General features: G+C 39.7%; 1 protein-coding gene across 1 annotated transcript in view; it reads left to right on the forward strand.

Annotated features, from left to right (window-relative positions):
- The first annotated feature begins 888 nt into the window (after positions 1-888).
- Positions 889-26,906, forward strand: part of LOC140343512 (relaxin receptor 1-like) — a 70,792-nt gene continuing 44,774 nt past the window's right edge. Inside the window, exon 1 of the mRNA XM_072430199.1 lies at positions 889-1,023. Within this exon, the coding sequence (XP_072286300.1) occupies positions 978-1,023 (46 nt within the window). The 5' untranslated portion in view covers positions 889-977. The remainder of the gene's footprint in view (positions 1,024-26,906) is intronic.

Here is a 26,906-nt window from a genome sequence, read left to right on the forward strand (position 1 = left end):
ATGACAAATGACTATTGGGAGGAAATTAGATTGCAAGCTCCTTTGAAGGACAGTATATATATTTGATTATAGATTTTGTACAATACTGCGTAATATGTCGGCCCTATAAAAATAATGGATGATCATAATATTAGTAACGCAGCACTAGGCAGCAAAATAATTGCTCCCAGAAAAGTATCACTGCTTTGCACATGATGTACCTTGATAGGTCTGTGTGTCACGAACGGGTCTGCGCACCATGCAATCATATCCTCTCTGCATCGTCATTAATCAGCCACACTGTGAGTCAGAACAGCAAACATTTTAAAGATTGAGTTGCTTGTTCATATTGGCCATAAAGCTATACGCCTATGAGCTTTCAGTGCTTAGAAAATGTGAAGGGACCACCAAGTGTGGTTGAAAACTCGCAGCCTTTTTATTTTTACCATCCCTGGACATCTCTGGGCTTTGTTGAGAGATGCGACATCCCATGGTCGGTCAATCCCTCACTTGTGCCCATAGACTTACCTGCTTTAGGTATCCATGACTTTTTCTTTTCTTATGCAAGACCACTGCAATAGTGTTTGCTAAAGCCTGGAAAATGCCTACCTGTAAACTCTCGGGCTCCCAATGGTTAAAATTGGGCACCAGGTAAGCAAAAGCTGCACTGCAATGCGTCTGTTACCTTGAACAAGCCCGAAAACTCTAACAGCTATTCTCTCTGGTCCAATTAATGTGGGAATGCACACTATGGGAATCTATAATCAATGTGAATCTTTTTCACTCTTTGCTCCAGGATCGCCATGGTCCATGAAGACTTCCCATTAATAACAATTAGATGATGGGACACACACGCAGGTGATAGAGCTGCGCTGTGTTTGTATGATAGATGTGAGAGAGGGGAAAGGGACTGCCTGGAGCCTTCCTCCTCCTCCTTCCTCTCTTATTCCATACCATCCTGGACTTCAGTTCCTGGCAGCTAACACACAGACTAAAGGATGTTTCTGCTGCTCTCCATCGCTTCCCTGTTTTACCCAGCCACAGGTGAGTCCCGGACAATTATTCACTTACTTGATTCACACTGAACCTTTCTAATTCTATCCCGGTGTATACAAGGCAAGGGAATGATAGCAAAGGTAATTACTGTGCATGGAATGGATAGAAGAAACTGGGAGAGATAGTTTGTAGGCAAAGCAAGAAAAATAAGAGTTGGAGAAATAAGTATTTGTAGATAGTAATATGTAGATAAAGAAGGAGTGTGGGGATAGAGAAATGATATATGTATATATTTATGTAACTAAAGAGAGAGAGAAAGATTGATAGATATTGCATTAGTAGATATTATTATGTAGATAAAAATAGAGATAAATAGATAGATAGTGATAAGGATATATGTAAAGAAAGAATGATAGAAATTATTATATTGGTGGATAATAATATGTGGATAGTATGTAAATATATTAATATGTAGAATGAATGTATAGCGGAGAAAAAGATAGATATTGATAAGAAATAATATAGATAGATATTATTATTTTTATTATTAATAATAAACAGGATTTATATAGCGCCAACATATTACACAGCACTGTACATTAAATAGGGATTGCAAATGACAGACAGATACAGACAGGGACACAGGAGGAGGAGGGGACCCTGCCCCGAAGAGCTTACAATCTAGGAGGTGGGGGAATTTACACACAATAGGATGGGAGATAGAGACTGATATATATATGTGTGTGTGTACCAAAAGAGAGAAAAAAACTAATATATTTTGGTTGGTATGTATATATATGAGAGAGAAATAAGAAGAAAGGTTGATAGATATTAATAGAGAGATAGATACTGATATATCTATATATTGATAGATATGGATAGAAATAAAAAAAGATATTGATGGATGAAAAGATATTGCAGAGATATATCGGTAGGTAGAATGAGAGAGATCAATTGAGAATTGGTTAATAGAGGGATGGCTGGATCATTTGCAGGAAGATAGAGAAAGAAAGAGTTACATTGATCAATATCAGCAGATATCAATATGCAGATATGGAAAGAGCTGTGGGGGATAGATGGATATTGATATTTAAATAAAGATATATATTATTGGGTAGATCACAAAAGAAAGATATATTTATAATTTAAGAGAAGGCTTAGGAGAGCTGCAAATTGATTAATGACAAAAGTGTTTCTAATGCAGGATTTCTCCAGAGGTTGCTGGGGGAATAATGAGCAATTTGCACCTCTCGGGTCAGTATAAGTGACACTAATGATGTTTTTGGCTATCTATAAGGGCTACATTCTTCTCAATGGCCAGCAATGTAAGAGGAATTCTTCCCACTGACCACCACACTAATATACTGTGATCTGTGGGTATAATAATTATAGAAGGGGTTCCCTGAAGATCTGAAAGTTTTTTCAAGGGTTAAAAAGGTGGAGAAACACTAAACTAGATTGATTTTGGATAAAGAAAGAGACAGATGATATATATTGGTTCATTGATTGAACAACAATGATATATTAACCCTTGAGTCTTTATTGAAGTGTCAGCTCTTCTACGCAGCATTTCTTTGCTTCTAACAGCAGCAATAAATTTTTACAATGAATATTTGTACATTGCAGCTTTTGATTTACTTAGCTTGTAAATTTGCTCATCATATAACTTATTTTGATTGATAAAACAGCAACACGGCTTGCAGAGATAAGTGAAACCCAGAAACATTCGCAGCTCGGGATTCCACAAATTTACTAAAGTTGAGATTGTATGTGCAGCCTTTGAGCGTTCATCTACTCATCGTCGTGTATTTATTGTGATTTTTTTTCTGTAAAATTTTATCCAAATTCATGTAATTAGATTTAGAAATGCATTGTTACAAACAATCAGAAAAAACACTTTCAGCACTTCCTGCCTAATTTTTTTGGACTTTGTTGCCTTCCTGTTTGTAATAAATACCAAGGTGCTTAGTTATAAAGCAATGAATCTGACATTCACTGGTGGAGAAGCAATCACTGCCATTAAAAACACATTCACCGGGAAGATTTACCACTAGAGAATGTTTGAAATGTCAAATTCTCTGCTTTAAGAATAAACCTCTTAAAGTCCATGTAAACAGAAGGTTTCATTATCTGTGGCTTATTAAAACACTGACAAACGGTTGCTTTTAGGGAATAGCAGATTGATTTGAATATATTAATAATATTTGTGATAATAATAAATTAATTGTCACAAAATGATAGATTTTGCTGTTGTCAAAATTTGCCAAAATATTGCAGAACGTCCTATTTTTTGCATTTTTGATCTGTTTATGTTGTTGTGCTCAGGCAGGATATTTTTTGATTTGGTGTTCTTTGTGTTTTGTTCGCTCTTTTGCACTTGATTATTAATAATAACGAGGGAATATTTTTGCCTAAAGAACAGCTGCAGGAAATACGAATAGAGCTTCTTTAAAAATCAGGAGCTGTTATAAACTTTTGAATTGTTTTGCAAAATCACCTCAAATTTCTGTAATTTCATCTTCCTCATTTACTTAATTTTTAGGAAAGGAAATTAGTTGCTTTTTCTACTAGTCACATGACCTCTTGAGTACCTATGTTTGGTATCTCTCGGAGGGTGACGAGTTACATTGTGTCACTTCCGTTGATATTGCTCACTTTTTCCAGACTAATTCTTTCCTCCTCTTAGGAGTTAAAGATATGGTCATGAAAGGCTTGTCTCTGCACAGCAAACCAATGCCACCCAGCAGAGGGCACACATGGTGGGGTCACATTGTTGGCAATGTAGTGGATATGTGTTGTCACTCTTGTAGAGTATCAGGATTTGCATAGATAGCTATAGAGAGACATTTTTAGTTTGTCTGCTGATGTGCATGGCTGCATCATACCACAAATGAAATGCGTCAGCGCATTTATTCTGAACGCCAGCCCAAAGCTCAAAAATGCAACACAGCTTAACACAATCACAATCCACCACAATTATGTGTTGCTGTACATCTGGTTTGGGTCGGGTGTGTACCAACCTGTTTATTTTTAACAGGCTTGCTTAAATCAATGCATGCAAACGTGCAGAAAATTTGCAAAACATATGCATCATGTGTTATCAAAATGCATCACAGTGGGAAATGGAAACTGTCCTTAAAGGGCAGCAATAGCAGATTAGCATCACGTCATATTCCACTAATTGCAGTTGCTAATATAATATAAAGCATGTTAATACTCTTGCTTATGGCTAATTTAAAGCACTGCATTCTCTTGTCTTTGACCCATTGTTTCAGATGAATAATGCATCTCATCTCCGCCACAACCCTTAACTTCTACCATTTTGTGTAAATGAAATATGCAACCTGACAATAAACACAATAGTGGAACCCTGACCCTGATCTGTGATGCAATGTACGTCTTTCATACAACAATCGGATCTACCAGTGAATGCAGCACAAATGTGCAATGCCGCCCTCTGCTTCCATACATGCAGATATATACTATACGCATCTCGCACTGATTGCTTTGTAATATTCTCCACAGTGCAGGAAATAAGCAATACACATCTCAGCTTGTTATAGAATGTGAAACGCTCCAGAGATTTCTTTCCTGTACCTCAAAGTCAGCAGTTTAGATTTCTTTTTAAGTATAGAAGCTAAAATGTAAGTGATTTTATTCTAATAAACATTGACATTTTACTGCTGAATTTCAAGCAAACAGCTTGAAATTATTCTTTTTACATCCAAAAAAGTATTCTTTTTACATCCATTCCTAAGATTCACACAGCAGTCAGGGGAATGACATTGTCTACACTACAGTATATCATGGTTTTTCTCTCCATCCTCAGCCTGCTGACTGTACAGTGAAAGAGCAGCAGTAAACTAATGAGGTCTTCCACAACTGGCTTTGCAGAATATTAGCATGGCGCTCGCTTTTTTGAGTCCCAGTATTTCCCCTCCCAATCTCAGGCAGGGTGCTGCATTGCAAAAGGATTTTACACTGGTTTCTATTGAAAATAAATATGTAATGATTTTATTTTATGTATATAGTTTGATAGCAAGAGTAAGAAATGTGTTATATGCAAAATAAAGAAAGTTCAGGAGAAGCCAATGTGCCTTTTAAGGAAACCGAATCTTATAAATATGCTGTAATGGGTTCCTTTCGGATTTCCTGGTGGTCTCATTGGTATAGCAACTCCAACCCCAGATGGCCCTGATTTGTATTGCCAAGCCCTGATGAAAGGGGCAGCTAGACCCCCCCCCCCAAGTTATATACCCTATATATACCCCCCCCCCAAGTTAATTGCCCACTTTTTCGCCATTAGCATCCTCTCCTTGTTCCACACTACTTCTACCCATTCTTCTTCATATACCCATTCATATATAGCCTGCAGAGACACTGACACTGCTTCTTGACCCTGAAGGCTCTATTTGTACATGTGTGGCTGACCGACCATACAAATCCATGTAGCATTGTTTCCTCGCTCTCCGATATTCTTGTATATTTGGTTCAGATGGGCGTTTTTTTAAGAGTAGAACCACTGCGGTTTGCCACTGCTTTCCATTCCTAAACCACCCTAAAGCCCTGGTTATCTTTAAAGCAAATTGGAGCTGTTAGAATCTCTTTTTGTCTAGGTCTTTGCCTATGGGGCAGTTTTTGGGATGCTTCTTGCAGCAAGTCATGGTGGTCTGCTGCTGAGCTGCTTCCATAGACTTTGATGGGAATGCATTTCCTGGTGATATGGAGATCTGGTATTCCACAAGGCATTGTGACCCGTGCAAGACTAATGCAATCATTGCCAACCGCGTACAGCAAAGACCTAATGAACACTCATGGATGCCTAGCAGTTGAGCGTCGGTGGGTGGTTAACCATGTGGCTGGCTAACGTCTGAACTTTTACTTTACCATTTCACCTTCATAAAAATCCTCAATAAAAATATACTGAATGCAAAAAAATGTAAACAAGCCGTATTGTCTCAGAAATATCTTAAATCTTCCCCCTAATCCTTGTGATTATTATAAACGTTGTTCATCTCTCTGTCCTGCCTGGAGAACACAAGCAGAGAAGATGGAGTGTGAAAGCCTTTGGAGAGTGTGATTTCATCGGTGTCGCAGACCTGTGTGCTCCGCTTCATTGGTCAGCTTTTCAGGTAATTTCAGTTTGCTGTGGTAACATCAATCAGAAGAGGTCATAAATATAACCCGGCGAACACACAAGGACCTGCGGTGTTATATTTTCCTGGCAATTACTCAAATATGACACCTTGGGAGCATTTCAGAGAGCTCCTGACATTTGTAAATATAACTTCGTCTCACTCTTTAACATATCATGAGTTACCATCAGTGGAAATAATCTAATGCTGGATCCATGAATGAATCTAATCAGTTCAGTGAATGGCCAAGATTGTGAACACTCCAGATTGTCAAACCATCATGGGTGATTGGCCATCCCATTACAAAACCATGGCCATTTATATGGCATTGCCTCCTTCATGGCCATTATTATTAAGATACCTCCCTACAATGACCATTAATATGAGGACCCCAATCAATGTTGTTATTATGGAGTTCCACCCCCATCAAGGCCATAGATAGGGAATTTCCCCTCAATGGTAATTAAGTGAAGTTGTTCTTCAACTATGGTCATTGATATGGAGTTGCCCCTCAATGGTCTTTGATACAGAGCTGCCCCTCAATGTTCATTGATACGAATCTGTCCCTCAATGGTCAGTGATATGGAGTTGCCCCTCGATGGTCATTGATATGGAGCTGCCCCACAATGGTCATTGATACGGAGCTGCCTCTCAATGGTCATTGATACGGAGCTGCCCCTTGATGGTCATTGATATGGAGCTGCCCCTCGATGGTAATTGATACTGAGCTGCCCCTCGATGGTCATTGATATGGACCTGCCCCTCCATGGTCAATGATACAGAGCTGCCCCTCAATGTTCTTTGATATAGAGCTGCCCCTCGATGGTCATTGATACAGAGTTGTCGCAAAATGGTCATTGAAAAGGAGTGGCCCCTTGATGGTCATTGATACGGGGTTGCCCCTCCATTGTCAATGATACAGAGCTGCCCCTTGATGGTCATTGATACTGAGCTGGCCCTCGATGGTAATTGATATGGATCTGCCCCTCCATAGTCAATGATACAGAGCTGCCCCTCAATGTTCATTGATATGGAGCTGCCCCTCAATGGTCATTGATACAGAGTTGGCGCACAATGGTCATTGATACAGAGTTCCAGCACAATGGTCATTGATACGGAACTGCCCCTCAATGGTCATTGATACAAATCTGCCCCTCAATGGTCATTGATACGGATCTGCCCCTTGATGGTCAGTGATACGGAGTTGCCGCACAATGGTCATTGATTTTGAGCTGCCCCTCAATGGTCATTGATACGAAGCTGCCCCTCAATGGTAATTGATACAGATTTGCCATGCAATGGTCATTGAAATGGAGTTGTCCCAATATTAATTGTTATTATTTTAAAATTGTTCCTCCCATGGTCAATACTATCCACAAGATTTTAGAGGAAGTCTGTGGAGATTTTCCCTCATTGGTGAAGTTGGGTACTGATGTTGGATGAGAAGACCTGGCTCACCATTCATATTCAGTAGGTTCACTCATGGTGACAACACTGGAACACGACTGTCTCCAAATTGCCTCCCTGTGTTGTATATTACATAGAACAAACTCCATGTCATCCAATCAGGATTTACATCCTATGTTCATATTAACAAAACTGGAAGGTTGCTTTTTTAAAGCAAATGTTTGTAGAACATTGTGAACACCGTAAATATATTTCTCACACTAGATCTGGGGGGAAATGACTCAGAATTAGATAAAAAAAAGTATTTTATCATTACAGCTTGTCATCCTGAATAAAATGCTGTTTGGTATAAGCCAGGATGTTTACACACACAGATTTGCATCACTATTACAATGTGTTCAAGTCTCCACTGGGAGCTAACATGATTGGAGTTGTCACCCTACAAAAGGAAGCACCCAAACATAGCAGGATCACCAGGAATGATTAGAATGAGAGCTGCAAATTTATAAAACCATTGAAATGATTTATGAAATAACAGGAACATGTTAAACTTTATGCATAATTTTAGTGAGTTTGCTAACAATAACCTTGTGAAAAGCGACAGGCAAAAAACAGAAGCTTCCACGCTGAGAACTGTTTATTGTAATGAAGATCCTTTTAGTAGCTGTAACACTTTTCTCTCGTACTGGATAATGTTTAACTGTAATTATTGGCTTTGTTTTGTCCTCCTGATAAAATATCGCCGTTACCAGATTCTGTGCCGTGTCACCGCTTTCTTTTATAAACAATGCAATTTAATGAGCGCTATTCAGGCTGTGGAGCCAACTATGTAAGTGTGACCCCAACGAATATTTCTATTCACAGCTTAAAACTGGTTTCATAATAAAAGATATCTGAGGTTATCATTGAAGCTGAACTGGATACAAATGTATCAAATTTTTTCTCATTTAAAGCTGAGCTCACTTTCCTTGCCCCCTTAGCTTCAAGGGTTTCCATGGCATTATGTCCAGAGGGATGATTCATTCTGAGTAAAACTTACCTTCCTGGCCCTGCAGCTGCTGGTGCTGTTCTGCCCCGGCGCTGGATGGGCCCCTTGTGGCCATAGCTAAAGTCTTGCTGCACCACTGCTTTGAACAGTGGCCTCATCCCATGGACTATGAGGTCTAAATTGCATAGGTAGCAAAGGATCATTCTTTCTCTGGTTTTACACAAAATAGGGCCCTGTGCTAAATATGAAATGGGGGCCCCATATGCACAGCATTTCAGCTTCTTCTAAAAATGCCTGGCATCCCAAAACCAACCCTGATCCCCCTAGGTCCCCACTGCAAGGTGAACAACTGATTTTAGCCAATGCTCAGTTTTAAGACATTAGATTTGTGATTAGGGTCAGCTTTATTTTGGTACCTTTTTGCCCACCCATGGACAAAAAACAGCAGCAGCCAAATGCTTTACTAGTGGCTAGAAATGCATCTCCCATATTCCACCTAGTGGGGGCGCCAACTATGTTTTATGGTAATACTAATGTTTCATGGGGCAATAAATGCAAGTCAAGGCAAAATTGCATTGCAAAGATGTTTTTTTAATTATTCTCACTGTTTATTGTTAGAGGATGTTTTTTTTCTATTCTGGATGTGAAAAGATCCACCGAGAAAATGTGCAAATAAATTATATGATTCAGAGGATACATTGGAGGGGCAAAGTAGTCCGGTGTTACATTTTGCTCTTCATGTATTGATTTGAAGCTTCGTTCACCCATTGAAGGTGTTAAATAAATGGCCTTCTGGTGGTTTGCAATTTACAGCTTCACAGCATTTGGAATTTGCTGCACCTCGCTGGAATTATAAAGCCAGAATTCCAATATAATCAATCAGATTTATGTTAGAAGTTTGATTAAAAATGTATTTAGGTCATCCACATGGATGGTTTTGAATGCCTGACAAATACCTAGATAGTCCACCAAAAGCAGCTTTTTTTGATGGGGTGAAAACAATGCTACATTGCTTCAGAATCCAGTGCAGAGTTGCCTGTGTGCAGTATAGTGAAATATGAAGACATAGCAGGGCTGGGGCTGTCAAAATTTTCCCTGCTGACTCAAATGCTTGTCAATCAACCTGAGCACACCCAGTTCCACCCACTGCTTTTTGGAATTGACAGAATTTAAACCCTCCCACTGTGATCTGCAGTGTCTTGGAGGGAGAGCGTGTGAGACACCAACTAAAGTGGATTTTGCTGATCCTGGAAAATAAAGTTTTCTTTTTATCCGTGGGGCTTCTGCAACATGTTGTATCTAGATCTGAAACATATTTGTGTTTCTTTGGAGGAAACTTTTAGATGTATGTAATGAAAGGAAAAGGGTTTCTACAAAGCCGTCATTATCATGTTGATAGGAATGGAGGAGGAACCAGGGGAGGCAAAGTAGAGGCAGAATAAACCTCAGCTGCCAGTCCACAGATCTTCACACGCCTTCAGTTGGCGAGCATCTTTCTTTACGCGCAGGTCATCTCTTGTTTTTGTCGTATCGCTCTCATTGAATATTCTCTTTGCTCTTTTTGCAGCGTGCCATCAAGTTTTCTTTTTTTTTTTTCCCACACTGCGTGCGCTTACTATCTTTGCCAGCAGACAACTTCCAAGCGAGCTTCTTACACTGAGCCACTGTGACCGAACGGCCACATCAAACCCTGGCGCAGTGGCAGAGTGGTGCCTGGAAGTCCGTGTTCCCTCTCTATAGTGATTATCGCTTTCCAGCCGATTCTGTGTGAACCCTCCGCTTTGTGTGCAGCATTTCATCCCCCAGGCTACAGATCTCATCCATGGCTTGTAGATAATTTGCAGCGCCTCTGTGCATGATACATCCCTTTCTTTGCTGCACTTCAAACACGCGGATAATAAGCCACGCCGCAGCAGCGGATACAAAGGAGAGGAATGCTCTGCGTCTGATCCTTTTTGGGAGACGACCACAAAGATGTACACTGAGGTCACAGGACAACTGCCTTCAGGTGTCTGCAGAGAAACTTTTTTACATTTTGTCTGACATGGACAGATGTACAAGTAAACTCTAAATAGACAACATTTAGCCTGCTGAGGCACTGCACATCATAAAGAAAAAATTGTCATTAGTAATCCTTTTTATCAACTATTTTTCATCGTTTGCTGATCACCTTGGAGGTTCGTTGTGGCCACTTTCTGTCTACATGTACTCTAGCAATGGGTGCAGGGCTAATTTCCCTGGTCACTTGGTCTGCATTGCAAGAAGATGTAACTGGGTGACAGTGAAGGAACCCAAATGAGAGACCTCCTCACCTGTCACCTCAACACTCTTCCAAATTGTACAGTAGGCATACATACAAAATACTCTAAATCTTTCCTTTCTGGCTACTATTACGTGATAAAACCTCCCATGCATTTTTAGTTCTCATGGCATCCTTGCCATGCCATTCCATGATCTGCCAGACGCCATGTTGTGATGATGTCATCGTCTGTCCTCAACATTTGCACCACCAAGGGGCTGTATTCCTGACCAAAAAAAAGAGGTTTGAACAAAGTTAGGTGATTTTGTTTCACATGGATAGGATAACAATTTAAATGTAAATTGTAATACAAAAATAAATGTTGGGTTTTAATAAACATCTTAACAAAAAAAGTGGAGTGGAGCTTTTGTCATTGTTCAGCCAATCCAGCTAGGGAACAACAAAGGACACCTGTCCCCTGCTGTCAACTTGCTGGATTGGGTGAACGATGACAGGAGCTCCGTCCACCAGGGGACAACTCCTGTATTCAGTGCCAATGAAGACAGCCTGCACTGAAATGGATCATCGTGGGGATACATATTTAGACATGGCGGTACTCTGTTGGGTTCATTATTTCTACAACTGGTTTACCCATTTTTAGGAATGGGTAAGGGGTACTATGTACCCCTGTACTCATTCGTCAGGTTGAGAGGGAGGATATTCTTTTATGAAGGGGACTTCCAGATTCCCTAAATCAGCAGCACCACAACACTGGATTCATGTTGTGGTGATGCCTTTTTCCTACAACAATGCCACCAATGGTGGGTAGATAGGTGGGGGGTCTAGCTTTTTCTTTGCCCTTTTCGTATTTGGGCAATACAGAATCTGAAGGACCTTTGGACACATTTCCAAACCACAAAGGTCTCAACCCTATTACAGGTTTGGTTTTAAAAAATTGAGGGGACCCCATATTTTTTTGTTTTTCCTATCAATGCAGTGTCCACCATAGTGTCCATATTGCAGATTTCTCTGATACAATGCACAGATACTCCAGCCAGAATAAATCTTGCTCTCCTTAGTCACAATCTGAGAAGAAGCCTCTACTTCTTGTCTCGGACCTAATCTCTATGTGGGTACCTCAAGTATCCAGCTTTGTATAGGTTGACATTATTGCAATGTTATGTTTGTGTCTCACAAAGACAAGGCTGACATCCTGCTCAGAAGCATCTTATAAATCCGCCATCGTCTTTTCTTATACAATTTGTAATAATGGCTCATTTTCAGAATTTTATTCCTATTCAATAGCAGGCCGGCGTGAGTTCCAGACACTTCGCTCTTTCGTTGACTACAACAAATGTCTAGAATGGTTTCCCGATGAGTTCATTAAAAGGAAACAATGGAACAGTCAATGTTTTCTGGTTTTGTTTTTTACCTGTGACATTTTGGTGTGTAATGTGGATTGTATTAATTTATTTTTAGAGAAAAGCTTGTCATGTAAATATGAAATGGGTCAGTGAAACAACCCCGGGTATATATTACCACCTAATGGGATCCAAGTGCTTCTATTGACAATGCTTGAACAACAATGCTTTCTTTAGGCTTCATCCATGGTCACCATCTTTGTTCATTACTTGTAATGTTACAGACAGGTCATCTTTGTAATTCTCTATTTTTCATTTGTATTTCCCATTCTATCTTTTTACATACTTTTGATTAACCCTGTATAGGTTTTCTAGATCAATGCCCTGAAATGCTGTGGGATTGTCTTCCAATTTCCACACATTCATTTCTGTGTGGCAGCTTTACCCTCACGAGACCTGGGCGTTTTCTACCATGTTGTTGTGGCAAAGCAAGAAAACTAGTACCCAGTAATGAAATCTTCCAGATATATCTCAAACGTTCTTTTATGTGTTTGCTCTCCACTTTTCAAGATTGTTTTAAATTAATAGAACGTAAAACAAGGCTGTCCAACTCCAGTCCTCGGGGGCCGGGAACCACTCAAGTTAACAGGCAGCAGTAAATTTTTGTCAGGGAGTTTACAAAAAGTCAAAACATGCTCTGTTAATATTGAAAATCTTGGCCCGTATGTGGCCCTTAAAGACTCCAGTTGGACAGCCCTGGCCTAAAACTACTTACAGCTCTTTAGGTGAATTATTTGTGCTGTTCTAAACCTTTGATATAAAGGTGCCCAAAGTACTATTTTTAAGGTTGGCCCATAGACAAAAATCTCTTCTTCCAAAGATGATCCAACCATGGACAGACAGGTAGAGTACACAAGTGTGACACAGAGCAGATGTTTGTAAACGTAAAATGTGTTTTATCTCAGAGGATCTTTTATAGTTTGTCTTAGAAAAATGTAGATAGATCGGGCAAAAGTGATCCTGACAGGCCTAGAATAATGATGGAGCAACCTAGGCTTGTGCTTTTGACTTAATAATAAACTCAGAACAATTCTATTTATATAGAGGAATCAGGACCTCCTTCCTCCTGCCGGTGACCTCTCTAGTGATGGTGACCCCACAATTCTATTTATATAGAGGAATCAGGACCTCCTTCCTCCTGCCGGTGACCCCTCTAGTGATGGTGACCCCACAATTCTATCTATATAGAGGAATCAGGACCTCCAGGAATCAGGATCTCCTTCCTCCTGCTGGTGACCCCTCTAGTGATGGTGACCCCACAATTCTATCTATATAGGGGAATCAGGATCTCCTATACCACTATAGCATTATTCATGAAAGAGTGAAAAAGGACCTGCTTTTATATCCTCACTGTGGGTGGAAGTATTGCATGCAAGGTCAATAAGCTATTTTAAAAGCTAATAAAGCCAAGTACATAGGAAATGGCTCCAACCTACACAGAATTTCAGAATCCCTATTTCAGGGTAAACAGAATGTTCTTAATAATGTAATTTGGTATCAAAATAATGTCCAATTACATTCAGTATATATAACAGACTCTTCTCATGACAAGAGGAAAAAGTTATTACTGAGGATTATACTATGTGATAAATATCAACTTAGAATGGGACAGATCAGTGATTATTGAGTAAAGTTCATTAACTAAAAGCAAGCCATTGAATGAAAATTCAGCATTCAAGTAGATATACAACTTGGCTGGTTTACATTCAGTTTGCTCTGGGTTCTATGTATCACAAGTACTAATATCTGAATCCTCTTCGTTTTTAATAAAAGTATTTTTTGTCAAGTGGTTTTAGCAGGGACAGGTGTTTTCATCATGCAGTAATAGGCATAGAAACTGGCTTGTGAATCACTGGGGCTTTTCTCATTAATGCAAACTGTCCTGCCACTGGTCAAAAATCAATTGCATACAGATGTGGACAAAGTTTAGCTTGTAGAAGAACAGTATTATTCACCAGGAATAGGAGAAAATATATAGACATAAGGCAGATGTGTTCACACAACCATTACTTAAGTGTATCTGAGCTCATATGATACAGCTGTACAAAAACTGACCAGTGGCAGGACAGACTAAACCAGGCAGAATAAGCTTTCATATTTTTGCTGCAATTTGGGATGTGAATAAGTAGTATAATAGGAGGTAGTTTAGGTGAACATGGTTTTTGCATATAGTCTTTTTAGAGTTGTTCTGTAAACAGTAGTCTGCACCAAGAACAGAAGGTCAGCAACATGTGTGTATGATCTGTTATGAGCTCCCAAATGTATAAATATACATTTTAAATAAACATAAAATAAAATTAAAATCTCAAAATCAAGACTTTGCTATAAGTCCAAGAGCTAGCAATCAAACTAATTGCTTTCAATGTAAATGTAAATTGACTGTGGGGTAAAGGGGGGGGGGGCAACACAGGGCCCCACCATTGAAATTTACAGAAAATAACATTTCCTAACTGACATCAACTTCTTGTAATCTGTTGTCTCACAATATCCTGTCATACACTGACAGTACCCCCATTTACAATTACTTTCTTCCCCCTCCTAATCATGTCCTCAGAGTTATTGGCCCTGATTTATAAAAGTTCTCCAAGGCTGGAGAGAATACACTTTGATCAGTGAAGCTGAGTGATCCAGCAAACATGGAAGGAATCTGGTCCTGGATTTAAAACATTTGCTAGCAAAAAGCAAATGATTTTAGGAATTTCATTCCAGGTTTTTTTAGATCACCCAACATCACTGAAGAAAGTGTATTCTCTCCAGCTTTGGAGAGCTTTAGTAAATCAGGGCCAATGAGTCAAGGGTTCATGCAAATTATTTTAGATTTTTTAAATAGCTAAGGAATTAATGGTGAAATTGTGGCAAAATTTGATCAAACATTTGTTGGGAGCCCCAAACAGTAACCAGTGGTTTATTGGTGAATCCAATATTCTTTGCTGCTTCTACCAAAGCATTCAATAAAAGTACTTAGAACACTTTTGCACTCTGCCCTGTGTATTTGTTTGTATTCTTGTATTTGATAATTTTCTGCAATTTTTAGGTAGATGGTTTAACTTTCCTTCATTATTCAGCTGTTTAGGAAGATTCACCGCTAATATATTGTTTGCAGTTGATTATCCACCATTGTAAACTTTTATCAATATGGGCCACAGGGAGAATGCTTCCTATTAAATTCTCAAACATTACCTCTCCTTGATGGAACACATGCCTAGGAATATGCAATATAGAGTGATAAAGGGAAATGTAGCATGGGCATTGTTACATTTTACCATATTTCCATATTTACAAGGTATATTTCTGCAAGAAGCAGGGGGCACTAAAGCTGGACTCTGGACAAAACAGAAACTCAGTTTCCATTGCAGTACTTGTTTATGCCTCAGGATGTGTTCAGTCAATCTGTCCACCATCATTAAAAGCACTTTCCCTGACCCTTACTATATAAATGAACAGTGAAAGGTGAAGCAACAGAGTAATGAGCTCATCTCCTTCTTTCTATCTCCCCCTTTCTATCTCTCTCTCTCTCTTCTCTCTTCTCTCTTCTCTCTTTTCTCATCTCTTCTACTTCTCTCCTTCTCTATCATCTATTCTACTTCTTTTCATCTCTATCATCTCTTCCACTTATCTCCTTCTCTATCATCTCTTCTACTTCTTTCCATCTCTATCATCTCTTCTACTTCTTTCCATCTCTATCATCTATTCTACTTCTTTTCATCTCTATCATCTCTTCTACTTTCTCCTTCTCTATCATCTCTTCCACTTCTCTCCTTCTCTATCTTCTCTTCTACTTCTTTCAATCTCCATTTCCTCGTCTCTTTTGCTCTACCATCTCCATGTTCTCCACCCTTTTTCAATCTCCTCTCAATCTCCCTTTCTCTCTCCCCGTCTCCCTTTGTCTCCATCTATTTGTCTCTCTGTATCTCCATCTCTTCCTCTCCATTTCCTCCTCTTTCTTTTCCTCTCTCCATCTCCCACTCTTCATCTTTCTGTCTCTCCATCAACTCTTCTCCAACTCCCTCTCCCTTTCTCTCCCTCTCTCTGTATTACCATGTCTCTGTCTCTTCCCCTCTCCATCTGCCCTTCTCTTTCTCCATCTCTTTGTGTCTCCATCTCTTCATTTCATACACAGTCTACATTCTCTGTTTCTCACTCTCCATCTATGTCTTTCCATCTCTCTCCCTCTATCCATCTCTCCCTCTGCATATCTCTCTCTGTCTCTTTCTCTTTATCTGTCTGTCTCTCTCTCTCTTTCTAATCTCCATCATACCAGTAAATATCTAAATGCTGATATTTTATCCATAGCTCAGATGAAGGTTAGGTGAAACGTGTTTGCTTGTTATTCTACAAGAATCTGAATTGTTCCAATAGCAGAAAGTTTTTGGTTATTTTTACACTTTTTAAAGGCTTATGAACACATTACTTTCATGATGATCATTTCTATCTCTTGGTATTTATTTTGAATTTATTTTAGCAGGATAGATGTGTAAATCTCTGTGCGTCTATAAATAACCACATGTAAATTAGGATACATCTAAACCTACAAAGTGATGCTCCCTGGCCTGTCCTCGGAGGCGCGAGTCTGGATAAAATCTGTTTAAAGTATTGCCGATTGTGTTATGTCTGTGCAGTAGCAGTTTAATAAATGGTGTTTTGGATAGTTGTGTAGTTAAGGTTGAGTTGGAGGGCATTTGCTACTAACATTAATACTCAGCAGTAGGGTGTTGATGAATGTTCGCACAGTGCAGCCAGGCATTCGCGTATCTTAAGAAAAAGGTGAGAGAATCCTTGAGCAGGAGATATGCAAAAATCTGCAGAGCAAAAAATAAAAGAATGCTTAATATGATGTCAGCAGATGCTCGAGACCCATAAACCTGAGATTGTTGGTTTTACATATCTATCTAAATTGGGATGAAACCAAGCTCAATGCCATTATAAAGTCCCAATGCTAATGTTGGATGATTGACTTATCTAAACCAGTCAAAGGGAAAATACAAAATCTCTCTCTCTATGTCTCTCCCTCTCTCTTTCTCTCTCTCGCTCTCACTCTCCCTCTCTTTCTATGTCTCTTCCCCTCTCATTTTCTCTCTCTATGTTTCTCTATGGCTCTCTCTCTCTCACTCTTTATCTCTCTTACTTTCTGTCCCTCTCTATGTCTCTCCATCCAGCTCTCTCTCTTCCCATCTCTCTCTCTCTCTGTCTCTCCCTCTCTATTTCTCACTCTCGCTCTCTATCTCTTTCTATGTCTCTCCATCTCTCTTTCTCTCTGTCTTTTTCCCTCTCTTTTTCTCTCTCCATCTCTCTCTATGTCTCTCCATTTCTCTATGTCTCTCTCCCTCTCTCACTGTTCATCTCTTTCACTTTTTTTTTCTCTCTCTCAATGACTTTCTCACTTTCCGTCTCTCCCTCTCTATGTCTCTCCATCCATCCACCAATCTCTCTTTGTTTTCCCATCGCTCTCTCTGTCTCTCTCTTTCTTGCTCTCGATCTCCATCTCTTTCTATGTCTCTCCGTCTCTCTTTCTCTCTGTCTTTTCACCTCTTATTTTCTCTCTCCATTTCTCTATGTCTCTCTCACTGTTCATCTCTCTCACTTTCCGTCTTTCCCTCTCTATGTCTCTCCATCCATCCACCACTCTCTCTTTCTCTTCCCATCTCTCTCTCTCTCTCTCTCTCTCTCTCTCTCTCACACTCTTCATATCTCTCCCCCCTTTTTATATCTCCCAATCTCTCTCTCACTATGTCTCTCCATCTCTCTGTATGTCTCTCTCTCTCTCTCTCTCTCTCTCTCTCTCACTCTCCATCTCTCTCACTTTCTGTCTCTCCCTCCCTATGTCTCTCCATCTCTACCTCTTTCTCTCTTCCCATCTCTCTCTCTCTCTTTCTCTCTTTTTCTCTCTCTCTCTCTCTCTTTCTGTATCTCAAGTTACAGCTCTCCCTCTCTATGTCTCCCCATCCATCCATCTCTCACTTTCTATCTCTCTCTCTCTTTCTCTCACTCTTACTCTTCATCTCTCTCCCCCCTCTTTATTTCTCTTTATCTTTCTCTTCACCTCTCTCGTTCTCCATCTCTCTTACTTTCTGTCACTCCCTCTCTATGTCTCTATCTCTACCTCCATCTCACTCGCACTCCTGTTCCCTTCTCACCTCTCTCTCTCTCTCTCTCTCTCTATCTATCTATCCCCCTCTCTTTCTCTCTTCCTCTTCTTTCACTTCCTCACTCCGCTTCTTCTCTCTCTCCCTCTTTCTGTCTCACTTGCTCTCCATAAATGTGTGGAGCCTACAGAAATCAGAAATATTTATGCATAGTAAAAGATAAAAAAAAAACTCACGCAAGCTAGTTCAATTTACATGAAGCCAGTAGATCCACATGACACAAACAAAAATGAAAAACTGAGATTGTTGGTTCCAGATATCCATCAGAATCAGAATGATAATTTCTTAGAGTGTAAGCTCTTCGGGGCAGGGTCCTCTCCTCCTTCTGTGTCACTCTCTGTATTTGCCTGTCATTTGCTTCTATTTAATGTACAATGCTGAGTAGTATGTTGGTGCTATATAAATACTGTTTATTATTATAAATAATAATAATAATAATAATGGTAAGCCCCAACATCAATATCAATATGAAGCTCCTATGGTAATGGTGGATGGTTGACCTATCCTAACTTATTGAGGCATCTGCAATGGAACATCTATCTGAATAGCAAAAATGACTAAAAGTGACCCTAACTACATTAAAAAAAAAGCTTTGGCTAACCTTACATGAAGCCAACAGATACACATTACACCTCCAATAAACCAGAAATGGTTGCACATATCCATCAAAAAGATGGTAAGTCACAGAGCCAACATCAAGGCCAATCTTGATGAGGTCCCTATGCTAATGGTGGATGGTTGATCATCCTAATGGAACAATTAGTGCAATGAGAAGTTGACCCACACTAACCTAATAACAAGGCATTTGCAATAGGACAGATATCAGAATGGGCTAAAAGCTTAAGAGTGAAACTATCTGAATCAAATACAGCAAAATACAGAACACTGGCCTAATTCACAGACATAACAACCCAATAATCCAGATATTGTTGGTTCCACATATCCATCAATTTTAGGGTAAGAAGCTTGGGAGTGAACCCACCTGAATCAAATACAGCAAAAGATAGAAGAACCATGGCCTAATTCACAGATAACCCAATAAACCAGAGGATGTTGGTTCCACAAATCCATCCATTTGAAGGAAATCTTCGGACCTTACGTTAGGGCCATTTTTACTTTGGGTTCCCTATGCAAATGGTTGATGGTTGACCAATCCTAACCTAACAACCAGGCAACAGCAATGGGGCAGATATCAAAGTGGGTGAACCTATCTGAATCAAATACCGCATAAGACAAATGAACTCTGGCCTAATTCAGGTAAAACCAGTGGATAGACATAACAACCCAATGAACTAGACAACCACATAACCATCTATATAAGAGGAAGCCGCAGAGGTCAGTCTCATTGTTGGGGCTCTGTGTAAATAGTGGATGCTTACCCTCTGCACACAGACAGAAATATCAATTCACACAGCAGGTTCTTACACCTGAGACATTTGTATCTGTGTATATATAAATATATATACATATATTAAATATCATTTTGCTCAGCTTACAGTTTTGTTGACAAACTTTTATTTAGCAGTTGTTCCAACTTTTAACCTCTGATTTAAATTCATCCATGTAGATAAAAATTATGTGTATAATTGTCCTCTAATTGACATTATGTTTTATTAGAGATAATATTGGATTACTGTTGCTTTCATTACTGTTAATTTCATTTACTGATGTAAGAAGAACTTCAGTTCATTCTCCCCATTCCGTTTGGAACACCCAGGCTCTGTTTATATTTAAAGCCGAGCTTTAAATACCACTAGATGTCCTTAGTTATCTTGAAAGACATCCTGCATCAGTTAGCCCCTTTTATGGACCCCAGGCGGTCATGGATTCACCCCCTGGTTCATGAGTGGCATTTAGTGCTGCCATAAGTGTTTTTGCCACCTATGTCTTGCATACAGGTTTCTCCAGGACCATTTCACCGCATGCATGTTAAATAGAGCTCCCAGCTCATGCTGTAAAATATACTACAATTTTAGAATACAGCTGATTATTCAGTGCTCTTTACCACTAACCTAGCATTAGGTTTGTTTTGCTGTCTGCGCTCCTATTCCCTTGTTACCAGGACAGAAAGTGGTGGGAAATGTAATATTCTGTTGTCCCACTTTAGAAAGGCTTGTTCTAATTTCCTGTTGTGCCTATAGGATAGAACATAAGAGGAATCTCCCTATTCATAGGTAAAGTTACTGAAAGAGAAACCCCTGTGACAAAAGATGACCCGGGGCAGGAGAAGGCCCCAGCTGTTTGATTTCTCCAAGTGAAGTCCCTGCACCTTTGGCACTCCCCTGGTGGTTGCTGCTTCTCCAGTTCCTCCCAATGTAGAATAGAACAATGGTGTATTAAAATACTATTACCTACCTGGACATCGGTCTTCATCTTCAGTGCAGTCTCCTGTAGTCACTATCTTCAGTTTGCTCCCAAACTTTCTCCAGTGTCCCGTAACATCCCAAGACATATGAGAGCCATCAGAACCAAAAGTACAGTGAGTATTAGTAGGCACCTGCACAGAAGAATTGATGCTAAGGGAGTTTTTATGGTATTATTCATGACTGCTGCGCTACTTTGCATGGGGGGAATGGTCAGGGATGGCTTTAGACAAAGGAGACCCTGGGCAAATATGAAGTGATGGCCCCAATTGCACAACACCTCAGCTCCCTGCACCCTCGCCATTCTGTCTCTGGAAATGGTGGGAACTGTAGGCAATTGCTCAGTTTGCCCAACCCTAACACTGGCTTTGGGAATGCTGGTCAGGATTGGTTGCACTTGTCCCTTGGGAGATGAACCCTCTGGCCCTGGAGGTCACAAGAGAGAAGAGGGTGATATAGAGAGGAGGAATGGCATGATTTGTAGTTACGTCCTTCCTTACACCTTCCTTACATCTCTGCAGACTTTTAATATAAAAAATGGTTGCATTGTATCTCAAAAAAGTATAAAATAATTATAATTCTCAGTGTGTATGTATTGTACATCAAATGTTGTTGCTCAACTCAGTCAGCTATGTTGCTGCTCTCTGTACAAAATGCTAGGTAATGTGGGGTTATTACCCCAGTGTACAAGGAACAAAAGTCTTCTGCTTGATAAAAGACCTGCTTCATGTAACAATGACACTAATATTTGTATTAGAGACACAAGAAGATTTAAAACGTGTATAGTTTGCATTGAAAAAGATTGTCTTTATATCAAAATTTGTTTAAAAATCCTTCATGCATTATACATTTGTGAGTAATGGCACAATTAACGATAACCTTGGGTCTTATAGCAATGCAAAACAGTCCCATACTGCACCACAGAAAATGAATTATTTCTTATAAATGATAACATTAATAATACAAAGTAAGGTTGGCTACAAACTTTAGTACGCTTGTTTGAATGTTGCTGTTAGCAATCAAAGAGTGTGGCTCTGCTCCATGCTCAGGGACCCCAATGAAAGTTGTTTAGGTTTATCCACACGTATTACATGTGTTAGTATCTTCTATTTCCGTTCATTCATTTAGTGACACCCTAATACATCCCAACACACCACAATGGACCTTCACTTTAGTGAACCATCTCTGGTGTCATGTAGGAAACTGAATGACAATGGTGACCTCTTTTCCTGCTACAGTCCCAACACACTTGTTTATGAGAATAGGGAATGTAGAGACCAAGGAGTGGCATTACCTGAGTGTGCTCCCCATGAATCCTTGGACCCCGATAAAAGGCATTGAGGCCCATTGACATGTATTACAGCACATATAACATGTGTTGGCATCTTCTAATGCCATTCATCTTTCCTTGGTGTCATTCATTTTGCAATGCATGTGCATTGGAGAGCATGTTCATTTAGCAGTGTTGGCACCCTAGAACAGAATTACAGAACCCTACTCTTCTCTATAACATAAAAAGAATGGGTTTTGTTTTTAGCACACCAAAAGTGCGCGAATATTAGAAGGATTCCATACCCTTTATTAAAAATGGACAGCATGCAAGGAGCAGTTCTATTATGGACAGGCGTCCATAACACAAAGGTGTCCAAAAGACTAAAAGGCACAGGATTAGTTTGCCACTTTATAAAGTGGGCCTGTGTTAGAGGATAGGTCTTTGGGAACTGTTTTCTCTGACTCGGTGCTACTGTGTCAGATTTTTTTATGGTCACCAGGTATAACAGAAGCAGAACAGATAGATGTGAGGATAAGCAGACCATCTGCTACATTGTTTATATCCGAACTGACTTGATGTTACAAAGTCACCCATGTACAGGATAGTGGAGAACACGTTCAGTGAAAACATACTTGATATCTTCCTGGTGACAGCGTTGTGTCCTTCGCATCCCTTCCTCTAGAATGTGCTTCTGTTAAATATCAGCAACGTTTCTTGGATCTTCTAAGAAGATACCAAGTAGTCCATTTCTGGATGTAGTGTGCTCCCAGAACATAAAGGCAGAAGTCATTATTTAACTGAACAGCAGTTCTTTAAATTGTTGCATCTGGCATGGCTTTATGGATTCAATATAACCTCCAATCATTTGCTCAGAGCAAAACAAACTCCAAAAACATCCTTCAAGGGAAAGATTCATTCCCCATAGACTTCAACAGTGTATGCATTACTGTATGCAGTATATCAAGGAACCATCATAAAAAAAAATAAAATTCCCCAAGAAATTTAATCTAAAGAAAAAATGTTCCCTCTGAAAATATTTTATAGTCTGTCCCTAGTCCTACTCCAGAACCATAGTCCTACTGGCTCCAATTTCTGAATGTTAAAGAAAATTGTAAACAAAAAAAGTGCAAAAAGTTTGACTCAATCCAATATGAACCTCCTCCCTATACTTGACATATCACTTCCTGATAATTTTTTTTACTACCATGCTTGCTGGCTTGTTTTTGGCATCCTCATCCTGATCCACTTGGTTTTCAAGTTCAAATGACACCAACATCACCCATTGGCTCTCATATCACTCCTTGGTCTCCACACTTCCTATCCTATCCAGGGGTGTTGGAACTGGAGAAGTAAAAGAAGTTACCATTGTAATCTCAGGTTCAGTACAGATGGTTCACTAAGGTGAAGGTCCATTGTGTGTATGTTGGGGTGTATTGGGGTGTCACTTGATGAATGGCACCACACCTTACCTTACCCTCTCTTTTATTTTTAATCAGCCAGTTTGTGTGTGTGTTTTAAATGGGGGATGCAGGATAAGCAGACATTCCATTTTCATACAGGGTCTTCTTCCAGCAGTTCTTCCTACTTACAGTACAATAATTTCCAGCAGCTAGACCATAAGGAAACGTGGAGGTGGTTGGCGCTGTAGATTCAGGAACTCGTCGTAAATCTCAGTTCCTTCCACACTTTTTTTCTTGGGTAATGGAGTTGGAGGATTTAGTAACTTGGCTAACCCTGGTGCAGCTGTTTAAATTCTTAAGAAAAATGTTGAATTTATCTGTGAGAAGTTCAAACAGCCCATGCTTCGAGCCTACATTATTTACAAAGACATTAAAGGAACTGTTTGTGTTTCCTGTAATATTAATCAAGTTTAATCTTTCATGGCCAGATAAGGTGCTGTGAGAACATCTCCAAGGAATCGTTAATAACTGCTTCATTCTCCATATATGTGTACAAATGATTTAATAAAGCAAATCCTATGTGACTAGTGTAATAGTTTTATAATAATGGTTGTAGACATGAAACACCTATACCACCATACAGTTTAATGATGGAAAAATGACACATGGCCATGTATGGCTGGGTAGATGAAACGGTTAGACCTTTGTTTGTTAAATACTTTACTGCATTCATATTTCTACAGACCGGTTTTTATAGCTTTTTCTTCTGTTAGATATCAAGCCTTTTTTTTTTTTTTTTTACTAAAGTTGATGTGGAAAGAATAGAATGTGGTGTGATACTGTATGCAATCTGGGCTTTTGTATACATGATGTTTGCTGAAATACTGAGCATCCTAAATAATTGTTCTTTTAAATTTGAATACTTCTTTTCTTTAATATGGTGCGTCGATTAGCACAGGCAATTGGTTGAGATAGGTGTCCCTATGCAAGGATCTATTGATCCAGGTCTGACGTGACCCCGAAAGTGGTAGGACGGATATGATCATGAAAGACGTCCAGGAAGGAGTTCTTCTGATTAACATTTAATGGAGAGGCAGGACTTAGGGAAGTCCCGGCAGCTTGCATGGGAATCTTCCCATTCAGCAGTTGAATGTTTGAGAACGTGGTCCCACACAGTTCTTTCTGGTTTATTCCGCACTTGACAGTAAGTGGTCATTTTTTTTAAATTTTGAATAGGAGGATTGTTTTTTATGATAATGATGTAAAACCATGCAAATTATTTATTAAATTGGAAATACATATTGTGAGGGATTACGCTCAGGATCGCCTTTGCTGGGGTCAAAGGACACTTGTCTGGTTCATCCAACTCAGATCACACACCAAGGTATCTGCTTTAAGCAGGCTTGCAGCCAGGTTTATTTAAGGTTGCAGGTAAAAAAAACAAAACAGCAAAAGAAAACCTTGCCTGTCTGGCACTTACTATACATCAGACGTACCTGTCTATCAGCTGAAGGGCTTCTCCCTGTCAGCTCAAAACCAAGCTTGCAGCAACCTTCTACTCACTTTTGAGCTCACTCACCCAGACTGACTTTCTGAGTCTCTCAGCCGAGCTCCCTCAGAGACCGACTGTCTGTGTCTCCATCAGAGCTCACTCACACAGTCCACCTGGCTGTGTCTCCAAACAGAGCTCTCTCCAAATAGAGCTGCACTGACACAAACCCCTGTCTGTGTCTCTCCAAGGCAAGCTGAGCCCACACAGACCCCTGTCTGTGTCTCTCCAAGTTAAGCTGAGCCCGCACAGCCGTGTCTGTGTCTCTCCAAGTTAAGCTACTGACTGAGCTCCTGCCTCTATGATATATCCCCAGTGCTTCTTCATTGATTATCTCACAGGTGAGAGTCTTCCACCTGCTACTTCACACAGGAGAGGAATCTTGGGCAAATATACCTCACATAAAAGAGGAATCCTGGGCAAATATATCTCCCTTCCACCTCCAATCTTTCTTTGGTGTCACAATATGTAGATGAAGCAAATCTGATATCCACTTTGATTACACTTCACATTAGAGCATAACATGTGTCACTGGTATGTTTGATAATTAAGTTGGTTCTCATAGCATAGTGGCTTGATAATGAAGGTTCAAACACCCTGAATATAGATTTACAGGGATTGAATTTTGTTAATATGGATTATTTACATATATTTAATTGGACAGTTATTTATTATTCTTTATAAGGATCCTCATGTAAATGGTGATGGAAGGAAGTACCCATTAGGTGAGACTTTATATGATTGGAAATCAAAGATGATCTATAATTGTATAATCGGTATAAGGCACGATTTGCACCTTATATAATAAGAGAGTGGTATCTCTACACTGATCACTTTACGGGACCACTGGACTCTGCCTGAAAGGTCGTTGGGTTTCTATAGTTAATTTGAGACATTAAAAGTGAGTTTAATTGTGCAATTATTGTTTTTATAAAGAGAGCCCTGACACCTGCAAATTTCTAATAACATGTTGATTGGCAAGCTGTGCTAAATATAAAGGAGATTGATATTCGGTCAGTCTTTTCCAGGGGGGAAACCAATGTGGAACTATGGATAGATTGGTAATTATTAATTGATAAAAAATTATATATGGCCGTGTCTTTCCTTCTTTGATAATCTTTGCAATTGTAGACTGATACTTTCCTGAGGAAGCAGACGATTTGATCCCAGAATTGCGTAAAAATTTATCAGCCTGTTTACACCTATGTATTTGAGTACCTAGGTCTCTATTGATTTTATGATATTATAGTATTTATAATGCATAAATAAAAATTACTGTGTACTTTTTGCAATGTGCTTATATATTGAAATGCCTAAAAGACCTGGGTCTATGACATCTTTTTGTATATCTTCAGTTTTGATGTAAGGGATTTGGCATTCTACTAAAAGTTGGGAATAATCCTTGATTATATTATGCTATGTTCTTTAATACTTTGTGTGATCTTGGTGTTGTTGACTTCTTGCATCCACTTAGATCTACATTCATTCCAGTGATGCATTTCTCAGCATAGATTCCTTGATGGTGACAACAGTGTACCGTGTTTGGGTATGGAAGCTGAAAAGGCACATTTTTTCCTCCATTGTTGATAAAGGTAAAGCCTGTACCCAGGGGGGATGCAGTGGACAGGAGGGAAGGAGAAAATACCTGGGCACACTGGGGAGGCAGACATCTAAGGAATAAAGTGTGGGAAAAGAAGAGGAGCAAAAAGGGTGGAGTAGATCAGAAGGGGTGGAGAGAGGAAGAGTTAAATAAGGGAGGAATAGGAGGTGGGTCATTCCAGCAGCAGGAGTGGAACAGCTTCCCTCCCTTCATCCCTTGGGGTCCTTGGGAGCAGTATGGTAGTAACCTTCTGGTAATGGGAGGATCTGCCTTAGCGCTTTAATGGTGGTAAATGGCAGCAGAGGTTGAGGGAACAGAGGGTATGCTGGATTCGTCGTGTTCCCGTGGCAAGCCAGTGACTCCTGGTAGCAGGAGGATCAGTCAAAAAGGGGGGCAGACCCAAATTGGGTGTT

This window comes from Pyxicephalus adspersus, chromosome Z (assembly GCF_032062135.1).
Source record: "Pyxicephalus adspersus chromosome Z, UCB_Pads_2.0, whole genome shotgun sequence".
In the NCBI taxonomy this organism is placed as follows: Eukaryota; Metazoa; Chordata; class Amphibia; order Anura; family Pyxicephalidae; genus Pyxicephalus; species Pyxicephalus adspersus.